The 11,783-nt window shown below is 37.7% G+C and overlaps 2 protein-coding genes across 2 annotated transcripts in view; one reads left to right on the forward strand and one right to left on the reverse strand.

Annotated features, from left to right (window-relative positions):
• The first annotated feature begins 196 nt into the window (after positions 1 to 196).
• Positions 197 to 1,428, forward strand: LOC105387884 (NADH dehydrogenase [ubiquinone] 1 beta subcomplex subunit 5, mitochondrial). The gene is made up of 3 exons (XM_011558682.3): positions 197 to 377; positions 608 to 818; positions 1,135 to 1,428. The coding sequence occupies exons 1-3, from the start codon at positions 223 to 225 to the stop codon at positions 1,333 to 1,335; spliced, it is 567 nt and encodes a 188-aa protein (XP_011556984.1). The 5' UTR covers positions 197 to 222; the 3' UTR covers positions 1,336 to 1,428.
• Positions 1,429 to 3,403: 1,975 nt separating this feature from the next.
• Positions 3,404 to 11,783, reverse strand: part of LOC105390807 (nucleolar protein 58) — a 46,311-nt gene continuing 37,931 nt past the window's right edge. The window contains exons 3-8 of the mRNA XM_048623271.1: positions 9,031 to 9,093; positions 7,113 to 7,310; positions 5,720 to 5,846; positions 5,225 to 5,412; positions 4,443 to 4,600; positions 3,404 to 4,272 (exon numbers count right to left, since the gene is read on the reverse strand). Of these exons, the coding sequence (XP_048479228.1) occupies positions 3,819 to 4,272; positions 4,443 to 4,600; positions 5,225 to 5,412; positions 5,720 to 5,846; positions 7,113 to 7,310; positions 9,031 to 9,093 (1,188 nt within the window). The 3' untranslated portion in view covers positions 3,404 to 3,818. The remainder of the gene's footprint in view (positions 4,273 to 4,442; positions 4,601 to 5,224; positions 5,413 to 5,719; positions 5,847 to 7,112; positions 7,311 to 9,030; positions 9,094 to 11,783) is intronic.

Below are 11,783 nucleotides of genomic sequence, written 5' to 3' on the forward strand. Positions count from 1 at the left end.
CGGTTGACTTGGTATCGGATTCGGTAGTCTACAACAGCCGTACAGCGCTACCGTGATGTGACAACTTGCGACTTCTAGCCAATGCAAATTTGCGTTTAGTTTTCGCTTCATTTTCGAAAATTCTAGTTTTTTATTTAGTCTAGCAACCCAATTTAAAAACCCAATCTGTCCCTATTTACCTTCTCTGTGGTTGTCATTTCATTTGTCAATGTCAAAATAAAAATGGTTTCTTGGAGTGCTTTGGGCCGATCTTTTGGCATTAATTTGCTGAAAAGCAATAAAAACTCTACATCTTTAGTCCAAAATGTGAAATTTTCAACAAGCAAAGCCCTTGGTGGAGACCATGGACATAAATCCTTTGTTATTCAGCCATCAAGGTATGGGTCATTTTTACGACGCTGTTACCTAATCATGTTGGCTTATTTACTATTATTGGCGTTTATTAAATAGAATAATTACATTTCATATCTATACCGTATGTTGAGAGCATCTGCCAATGATTCCTCTGGATATAATTAGATGTATTTTTTCTCTTTTTGTCTAACCTTAAAGTGTATAAAGTTGCTTAGGTTATAAATACAATGACCAACCTACATTATCATTTCAGATGGCAATACCACAAGTTCAAGGATATGTTCCACTACTATGTGATGGTTGGATTGATCCCAATCAGCGCTATTATATTCTACACCAATGTGTTCATTGGCCCGGCCCAGCTCACCCCAATTCCTGAGGGCTATGTTCCCAAGCATTGGGAGTACTACCGCAACCCTATAACGCGCTTCATTGCTCGCTATATCCACCCTAGCCCTCAACAGGTAAGCAGCAGAATTGTAGCTACAGATTATGTTGTTTCTCTTGGGCACATGCTTAAAACGATGCTTCTTCCTTGAGCGACATTATTTTATATATGTCAGCAGTCCTGAGCAGTTCACTTTGACTAAAATAGCTCATACTTTCATCTCTATGGCCAAGTCTGAGAAGTTGGAATCAATACATAATGTAGAAGAACCAAACTCAAGAAGTTCAATGTCTTGTATAAAAATAGCTATATATTAACCTTAAATTATTAACTACCATTTAAAAGATGCTTTAAATAGTATATTTAAAAATATATATTATGTCACATTGCAGGAGTACGAGAAATTCATGCACTACATCGACGAGGAAGCCCAGAGGGCCAAACTCAGGGCTTTAGAAAAGGAGATATTGGCTAAAATGGGTGAGCGTCAAGACTACCAAGCATACTATTACCGACCGATGGTCAACAAGTACATGCGTATCGAGAAGAAGACCGGTGAAGAAATTGTGGAACGCATCGGTGACGACTATTAATCAAGCCCAACACCAAGTATGTTATAAATAGTAATCAAGTGAACTGTTAAATATTATTTAATGTAGATAAATAAACCTTACCTTTGGTCAAAACCATTTTTTTTAATTTCTACCAGTTCTTGGTATTTATGATTTCATTTCTGATAATAATTTATTTCTTGTTTAACACTATGGGTATTTACACATTGCAACAAAACCCCTATATGTAATGTACATACATCCATATAATATATTGAACACTGTACCTATGTTGGCTTGGCACCTGTCTGGTATCAAATCTGGCTATCTGTTGTTAACAAGAGGCCTTATATTCATAATTACTGATAAAATCTCAATCTCATCTTGCTGGTACATTAAATTTGACTGTAGTGGTTTAAATAAAAATACACAGTTATGGTAACATTTTAATTTACTTTACAGGAAACTAACGATTGACAATTATTTTCTTCGACATTAAGAACCCTTACAAAAGTAATGTTAACACTTACCTAGTTGCATGCTACATTATGACCTGATATGGTTACACTACAATAATAAACTTGATTATGATCAATATGGTTTACATGACTGCTATGTAAATATGGAAAGAGTATGTTATGTTGTTATATTTCTTCAGATTATCTCTCTGCATCTTAAATAAGTACTAACCTATGTCCTACAGTAGTCCTTTTCAGAGTCACTGTCATAAACATATTTATATCTTTATGCTATGGTCTGAAGGTGTTTGATGATGACAAACAATTACCAATTCCTAATTATTACAAGTTTATTTTATTCCACTGCAAGGTACAAAAACTCATACCAGGTACTTCAGTAGCATTAGGAGGCCAGCTTTACAATTGATAAGAATTTATTGATAGTTTTCATTATTGTTACATTAGGTACTGATACATTTTATTAAGATGGTTCTACTGAAAGAACTTCTAAGGCCGATTTTTACAGTTGGTAGGTAATTGCTAAAGAAACCTACAGTTTTAAGTTTTTAAAGAATAAGAAAATAATTTTATAATACATTATGTATGTATGCTAATACAAGCTTTAATTACAGGGCAACTAATTATAATATATATACTTATACTTAGATCATAAAATTGAAAATCCAACATTCTTCATGAAACATTGATTGTCGAGTATTCTTGTTTAATACTTCCCCTTTTTTATATGCAATTCCATGAAATACAACTTTCATTATTTTCATTTCTGGATGCTAGTCCCCGAAGAATCAGCGGGACCTGGTGGACCGTTTTCCCCGTGAAAGGCTATCAAGATCTTCAATAAGAATGCTGAACAGTAAGGTACAGTCAGCAAAAGAGATAATACAGGCTTATACCCCACCTAGGGCAAACAATTAATTTTGAGATTCACTGCGACGTAAGAAATTCTTTGTATGTATCGATAAAATATTGTTTTAATAATAATGTTCGGCGATACAGCTTGCGACAGTACAAATATACAGCGAGAAGCCGGTGGCTCTGGCTCGCTTGCGCGTCAGTCCTACTACCCCTTCGAGGATTACAGTCGTGCGTGAGCATATGTATGTATGTATGTATGTACGTTATATTGTTTTATAACATCTATCTTCCACCTGTGAGTCTTAGGATCAAACTGTGCGCTGTGGGTGGATCTAGATATTTTTTGTTGACTGTACTTACATATCTTGAAAAAAATACTAGCGATACTGACTGATTATGGTTAGGTATACTTTCTAAGTTATAATCTCGTGTCCACAACCCAAAAACTCTGTATAACATAATGTTCGGTGGTACAGAATGCACGAAGCTCTTAACTACAGATTCACAATTCAAATACAAAACGATATGATCATTATCCTGTTCTTTCAGTCTTCACAATTTGTAGGTTCCATTTATTACCCAACAGTTATGGCTGATTTTCATTTCTTCTTATTTACATTACAGAGAGAGAGAGAAACAATAGAGCTAGAGACACGATCCTCATGGGTATGAACTTTTATAGGTAGGGCAGATCGTACTTATTTCCTAGTGGCTAAAAAGTGATTTTCATTAACAGCTTTAGTCAGTCAATCGAAATCCGCCCTCCACCTAGGGCGGATTTCGATTGACTGACTAAATTCAGATGGAAGACATTTCTAAATTCTCATACCTATGAAGTTCAGATGCGTGGACATATGGTAGGTAGGTTGTACAATAATTGTAAATTTATTGGAATCTAAACAAATATTCCCATGAAATGATGATTTTGAAATAGGTTGCATTGATGTTTTGGCAAGAAAATTACCATTGACCCTATAAGTCCTTATCCTTAGATATTTTAACCTTATTAGAAAATTGTTCTTAAAATGTATTAGCCCTTTCTGGGTATGGAATGATTGAAAAATTATGTTCCCACAAAATTTAGAGAGGAAGAATTGATCATACCCTAGTAATAACAACTTTAGAATCTATATCTACACTGGCTATAATTTCTACACAATGTAAAAATATGTAAATCGAACTGTTAAACTTCTATTTGCTCTTTTCCTTCTCTGCTTGTGCTGCTAATTTTGCTTCTTTCTTGGCTTTCTTCTTTTCTTCCTTTGCTAATAATTTGGCCTGTTTTTCTTCTTCCTTCTTGAGGCGCTCCTCCTCTTTAGCCAGAAGTTTCGCCTCTTTCTTAGCTTCCTTTTCAGCTTTGAGTCTTAGTTTTTCTTCTTTCTTCCTTTCCGCGACTTCGTTCTTTTTGTTTTCGCTGCTTTCCTCCTTTTTGCTCTTATCATCTAGTTTTTTATCGTCTTCCTTCTTCTTCTTCTCGTCTTTCTTGGGTTTCACTTTGGGGTTTTCCTTTATGCGTTCAGTCTCTCTACTTGTGTCTCTAGACGGGGGCGTGTCGTCTTTGTTGGTAGATTTAAGCGGTCTGAAGAAGTGCTGACTCTTCTTTTGCGGCGACGTTTCTAGTTGCGTTACTATTTTTTGGGCACACCTGCAATAAACATATAGCACAATTAGGAACAACGTAAACTGCTGTTGTTAATTAGATCATTTTATGGACAAGAATTGAGCCGATATGATCATAGTGGACATTCATGACCAACCGTGTCTTTAGATACAGAAAAACCAGCAGGAAATCTACATGTAAATCACGTTAAGTACCTTATCCTAGTAGAAGCGGAGGCAGCAGCGACGGCGCTCTCCCGGCGTCCCTCGCGGAACTCCCTCTGGAACTCCCTGATGGGGGGCAGCCGGCCCGAGGGCTCGCCGGCCGGCCCGCCCGTGTAGCTGTGCACCTGCTGGTACTCCTGGAGACGAGCCTGGAAGTGTTAAAGGGAACTTGAGCATGGTTGAGAGTTGCAGACTGCAGTAGGCAATAACAATGTTCTCGATGTCCCCCCACATATATTTATTGGTTTTCTGTTTCGTGTTATCCTATGTAACTTAATATCCTAACTAATATTATAAATGCGAAAGTAACTGTGTCTGTCTGTCTGTCTGTCTGTTACTCTTTCACGCCAAAACTACTGAACGGATTTGAATGAAATTTGGTATACATATGGTCTAGACCCTGAGAAAGAACATAGGCTACTTTTTATCACGGAATTCCCACGGGAAAACTGTTTAAGGCGGAGCAAAGCTCGCGGGAACAGCTAGTGTATTATAAATGCGAAAGTAATTGTGTCTGTCTGTTACTCTTTCACGCTAAAACTACAGAACGGAATTGAATGAAATTTGGTATAAATATGTTCTAGACCCTGAGAAAGAACATAGGCTACTTTTTATCCCGGAATTCCCACGGGAAAACTTTTTAAGGCGAAGCGAAGCTCGCGGGAACAGCTAGTAATCCATATTTTTTTTAGTTGACAAGAGCGTTGGATATAGACTTGTTGAAGCATTCTAGCACAGCAATCCTATTCCACATAGCTTTCTTGTCCCCCTACCTTCATGCTATGATGCTGCGACCGCCTCAGCGAGTTGGAGGCGGGTTGCCTCGCGCGCGGCGGCGCGGTGCTGACGCGAGGCACCGCCCCGAGGCACGCGCCGCCGCAGCCCGCGCCGCCGCACAGCTTGGTGGAGCACGAACTCGAGCCCTCGCCGCCACCGCTGTTGGACGACACAGACGATACTCCTGGAATGAGACGTCATTTTTTGTAATTTACTATTATACTTACCTTAGGTACATAGTAGGTATCTGTACCTATGTACATTTACAATAGGTACTGATCATTTGTAGTTGCGTAAGTATTTGGTAAAACGGTGAAAAATAATACATCGTCGGCCGCTATGCTTTGAACCATGTAGCCCAAATTGTATACGACACCAGAAGTATTTGGCGTTAGGTTTAACTCTGAAGAAAATAATGCTTTCATCGCGCTTAGCAGAAACCTCGGCAAGAAAAAAAGAGGAATATTATTATTTAAAAACTTCCATCTCACCAGACAGTGAAGACTCGCCGCTGGTGACGGAGTACAGCGAGGCCGAGGCAGGCACCGAGCGCGCGCCCACGGAGTAGCTGGACACAGAGCCAGGCACGCACCACGACTTGCCGCTGCCACTTGACACCTGGGAATTGAGAAAAAGCGAGTTTTAGGCATTGAGTATAAATGACCTGAGTCCGCGTTGTCCTATGGGCCTATGGTGTTACGTAAGTGTTAGGTATAAACTAGGTTTGACTTGGGTTTGACGTGTGTCTGGGGCCCAATAGCAAAAAAATGCCTTTCTCTGGTCAGATTAACGGATAAGCTTAATTCTTCTTCTTATCGTATCGGACAAACACAATAGGATTTGTAACCGTTGTGATAGGATTGGTCAGCTAGATTAGCGTCAGTTGCTGACTGCCCATGTGTACGAATACATATTTATAAAGGTGATAGATAAACGTGCTCTTACGGTGATAGAAAACATCGTGAGGTATCCTAAGTGCATTGTAGGTACTTATTCCAAAACGCCGATATGGTTCGCAACCTATCACGTGAGTTCAAATGTGCTGCGAAAAGTGGGTGGCTCGCTTGTGAGCCCCCTCTGACTACCTCTTCGGGGTTTACAGTTGTGAGTGCATATGTATGTAACTATGTATGTAGATAAGTCACTCGAAAAGGCTTGAAACATAGAAACGTATGTATGTATAAGTCCGATATACCTACACAGCCAATTGCTAACCTAGTTAATCGCAGATTCACATACTTTATGATCTTTATTCTTGACAATGGCTACTAAAAGCCTCTCCCAAGGTATTATGAAAACGTTGGTCGTTAATGTGGCGTGTGTTTGTAATTAGGTGCACATTGTAATTTGGGTAATAATTTCGGAAGTAGGTAACTGGGTGTCTGTTAGTCATACACTCATCAGCCTCATTAAACTTTAACAACTAGGTTTAGCTGCCTTGCTCCTATAAACCCACCTTTAGGTAAATAGGTAAGTATACCTCTATTACATTTGGGTAAATACCTTAACCTACTAATAAGTTGTACCTACTTAGGTATTTCTAATTAGGTAGGTTGGATTAAAAAAGTTATTAAGTAGGTAACTACTTAGATATTTTCAGCTAGTATGTACATATGGGAATCAAATTCATCATTCAACCTTTGAATCCATAACCTCCTAAATGAGAGAAAGAGATTGATCCGCTACGCCAACATCGGCTCATGATTAAGTACCTACTTGTTTTATGCTACTACGGTAAAGTAAATAGAGCGGATTCTATCCAGAGCGTTTGCTGAGACCAGGACGGGGCGTGGCGCACGCTTGTAAAGGCCCTCTGTACCACTGGGGTATCTAAGGACAGCTACAACAACGGTAAAGTAATTATCTCATGACAAAACCCCTCACCTGCCAACTCTTGCTCGTCACGAGGCGCGGCGCCTGCCTCAGCCGGAGGATCTTGGCGCGGCAGATGACGCAGCGCAGCGGCAGCAGGCGCTGGCTGACGGCCATCTGGATGGTCTTGACGAAGCAGCGCCGGCACACGACGCGGTGGCCGCACGGCGACGTCTGCATCGTCGCCTTCGCGTTCACGCATATCACGCACTGCAGCGGAGACGGTCACGATTAGGGTCAATTGTTGCGAATTGTAATTTTGAAAATAGAATAGCGGATGGACGTGAGATGGACGGATGGTTTGATTCGGTTTTGTTTTTATGGGTGATTCTGAATTTAGGCTAGACTAGCTCGCATTGATAATCTGAAGGAGATTAAGTTCAGCATGTATAAATAAAGCAACCGTGGAGACTATGGCTAGCACGGGGCGCCTTTAAGATATGACAAAAGAATTGCATCGCACTTACTCACATCGCGCAGCCTCAAGAGCGAGCGCGACGGAGACTTTTTGTCACGGCTTAATAGCGCCCTGTGCGCCGCTGTGACAGGGTCTGGCAAATGCAACCTATGACGTAGTACAATGTACCGAAGACCTCAATTACTTTATTTAAGGCTAGCATGCAGAAAATATATAAAAAAAAAAAAACTATCGAAGTAGCGGCGGCACACGACGCGGTGGCCGCACGGCGACGTCTGCATCGTCGCCTTCGCGTTCACGCATATCACGCACTGCAGCGGAGACGGTCACGATTAGGGTCGATTGTTGATTTTGAATAAATAGAATAGAGGATGAACGGATGGTGTGATTTTTCTGTTGTTTTGCTGGGTGATTCTGAACGGAACTCAGTGTAGTCATGACGCTGAATTTAATGACGAAATATATGAAAGTGTTATTATGTATTGACCTTATGACATTCATTGATGATGATGAACCTAATTAATAATAGGTACTGCATTTTTTTATTTGTCACAAAAAGACAATCAATCTTTGTCACTTTAATCAGAATATTAACTAAGGTTTAACTTAAATAACTTATTAACTATTAAGGTTTCATTGCTTTAGGTAACAGTGAAAGCTAGTAGGTAAGTTTTTTTGCTTATATTTCAGTGTAAATTTAGGCTAGACTAGCTCGCATATAATCTGAACCGTAAGAATAAAGCAATCGTAGATGAGACCAACATGTTTAAGATTGATAAAAAAGTGGAGACCACCAACATGCAAATTATGCAGCCTGCGACGTAACCCAATGTATTTATATTGGATTCACTGGGACTTCACATATGCAATGCACCGAGGACCTCAGCACACACACACACACACTCACGCCTTGTACTAATGTACTCCCTTGCGGGGTAGGCAGAGGTGCATTGCTGCACCTACTTTTCGCCAGAGCGTTATGTTAGTCCCAATGTAATAGGGGGCGGGCCTATTGCCATTTTACGGGCACATCCAAGACCCGAGAACAAATATGTGTGTTTAAACAAATATCTGCCCCAGCCGGGAATCGAACCCAGGACCATCGGCTCAGTAGTCAGGGTCACTAACCACTACGCCATTCGGTCGTCCAAATATACAATAAAATTTAAATCTATCGCTGTCTTGCTCTGATAGAATACCTACTAGTTATAAATTTGATTACCTAAATACACTCACGGGCAATGAAAACGTTCCACTGAGAAAAACACCAAAGTAGGTACTTTTAAACGGAAAAAAAACTAGCTTAATGACGCCTTTTGCAACATTATATATTACCAAATAAAAATGGTAATATTTTGTTCAAATTTTAAAATTGAATGTTTGAAAAAATTGGGGTCGTTTAGTGTCGGCATTTTTTAAGTGGAACTTTTTCATTGCCCGTGAGTGTGTTTGATGCCACCGTGCAAGCCAGCCTCAGCAATTACTAGCACAAGTTTAGGAAAAGCAACTCACTTCTTCTTCCGGCGATGACGCCAGTTCCGGCTCATTTTCTTCTAGTTTGTTGAGCAATTTGTCCTGAAACAATGGAAACAACAGTTGAGTTAGGTCGGTAGGTAGAGTAGGTACTTAAGTATTGTGACATGAGTATCGGACAGCTGACATTATGTACACAAATATCTACACAGATAAATATTATATTAATATGTTTCATTAAATTTAACGCTCAAGACTCGAGTAACTACATATATCGCCACCCGCCGGGATCGAATCCGGGACCTTCGGCATAGCAGTCAGGGTCAGTAACCACTACACAATTCGGTCCTAAAAAAAGTTTATTATAAGTACCGTAATGAATGACTGAATATTGAACCTATCCATTATAAACATAATGATTCACTTACGCATTAAATTAACCAACCAATTAAGCTATTGTTCGACCCCATATTCCACGATGCTGTGTCATGGCCGTGACTTTTCCAATAATAAGATTAATAGCCATCATAAGTAAATAAGTAGGTACATTACTTGGCTACTCTAGGCCAGATAAGTTAATACTTAAAGGTAACAGAAACCAAATTCTGTAAGCATAATAAAAATTTATATTATATAAATATTATTATTAAATTCCGGATTAAGTTTTAAAATATAAACAAAAGTTATAACTAGATAATCTTCAAATTAAGTATGACTTCTCTATACTTAAGTAAGTATACAAGTTTTGCTATCGGCTAGCTCTTACACTTATGGGCAATGAAAATGTCTCACAAAATGCCCACACCAAACGACCCCAATTTTTAAAAACATTTAATTAAAAATTTGAACAAAATATTACCGTTTTTAGTTGATCATAATCCTGATGCTATATTAAATGTACACACATTGAATGTTGCAGAAGGCGTCATTACGCTAGCCTTTTCAGTTAAATTTAGGAGTAATTTGGTACTTTTCTTAGAGGAACCTTTTCATTGCCCGTGAGTGTACTATCGCCGACCTTATCATAATGAAAGTTAACATAGGTAGAACCTACTTCTACCTACGTACTTATGAAGTTTCCACATGAACCTCCCTTCCCTTTTAACTTTGGTATTTGAATGTCAACGATCTGTTTACGTAACTCCTGAACGTAGGTAATAGGCTTAAGGTAGGTTTACATTTATAAAATCAAGTTTACAGCTATAAATTACGCAATCTATACACTCACAAAAGTTCCAGTGACATAGTATGGAACGTCAATGGTAGGTGGAACTTCATTGCACGTGTGTGTGTTATTCACTCTTACTTTGCTTGATTTCAGACTAAATACTAAGGATGGGTTGCACAAAAAGTTAATCAAAATCTAATAGTTTTTCTGACATTATACTATCAGGTCATAGATTTAATTTTGATTAACTTTGTTGTGTAGTAAATCAGAGTAATAAATAAATAGACCTAACATTTAAGTTTGAAAAGAAATAATTTATTAGGCTCAAAATACAATGATTACACGATGAATTAAAATAAAATAGAAAAACAATGTCACTTAAAGAATTACAAAATAAAATTAATTAACAAATAAACATGCAAAAATATAATAATAATAATATAATAATAATAATATATTTTCAAACTTTATATAATAATATAAAGTTTGAAAATATAATATCCGCCCGAATTTCAGTCATTGTAGCTTATTTAGTCATTTGTGTTTTATACAGGTACCACTAATTCCTTGTTACATGATTAAGATTATTTTTATGAAAGCTTAAATTATACCAGCCATCGTATCGGCCCGTCCATCTACACTACACCTTTTTAACTAATAATTAGTAGGTATCCTTATTTTTTGTTTCATTATTTTCAAAATAAGAAGTAGGGTCACCTTATAGTTGCACTTTTATGACCAGCTGGGATATTCCATACCCCCATCATCATTTTAACGTACATGTATGTAAGAAGTACTTAAAATCACGTTAAAATTAAGTGATAAAAAAAACGATCAATGCTAATCATGTCAATCTTGTGTCAATCTCAAATACGACTTTTCTATTTTGACATTCATTGTAGATTCATCAACGAATTTCGTACAGCGTCGCTTATCAGAATAGCACAGCATTTTGCCAAAAGCAAAAAATATTAATTCAGATTTTCAAAAATCTTTTTATGTAATTTGTCTGTATTTTTCGAAATATTTATAATTCCCATCAGTTACCATTACCATCCATAAAATATACCTAGTTTTTGCTTTAAAAATATTATATTTTGGATACAAAAAATGAATCGCTACCTAGGTATGTAACTTTATAGGTACATGCATGTATAAATTTCCGTCAGTTTAGAGATGCACTGCATCTTGTCGGTCTTCCTCCAGTTTTTTTAATCAAAATGTATTTTGTATAATAGTAAGAACATCTCATCAATCTTTAATACTTCACAATTCAAGATGCATTTCTAAACAAAACCGTTAATAATTTTTTATGTTTTATTTTATATGTGTAGGTACAATGGTTTAATTGTGTACGATGTGTATAGCGTTTCAAGAAAAAAACTTATATCTGGCAATAAAATTACATAAAGTATACCTACCGCAATTTTATCACTAAACGCGATACGCTATGCGTCCCCTTATCAAAATCATTGATTTCATAACTAAGAAAAAGACATAGGTACCTACTCATTGTACATTCATCAGCATTATCATCATAGGTAAATGATAAGGTGGTAAGGTGTTAGGTAATTTATATTGCACAGAAAAATCAGAGTGTTCTTACATACTCAAAATTCATTTT

The sequence above is a fragment of the Plutella xylostella genome, chromosome 3 (genome assembly GCF_932276165.1).
Source record: "Plutella xylostella chromosome 3, ilPluXylo3.1, whole genome shotgun sequence".
Lineage (NCBI taxonomy): Eukaryota > Metazoa > Arthropoda > Insecta > Lepidoptera > Plutellidae > Plutella > Plutella xylostella.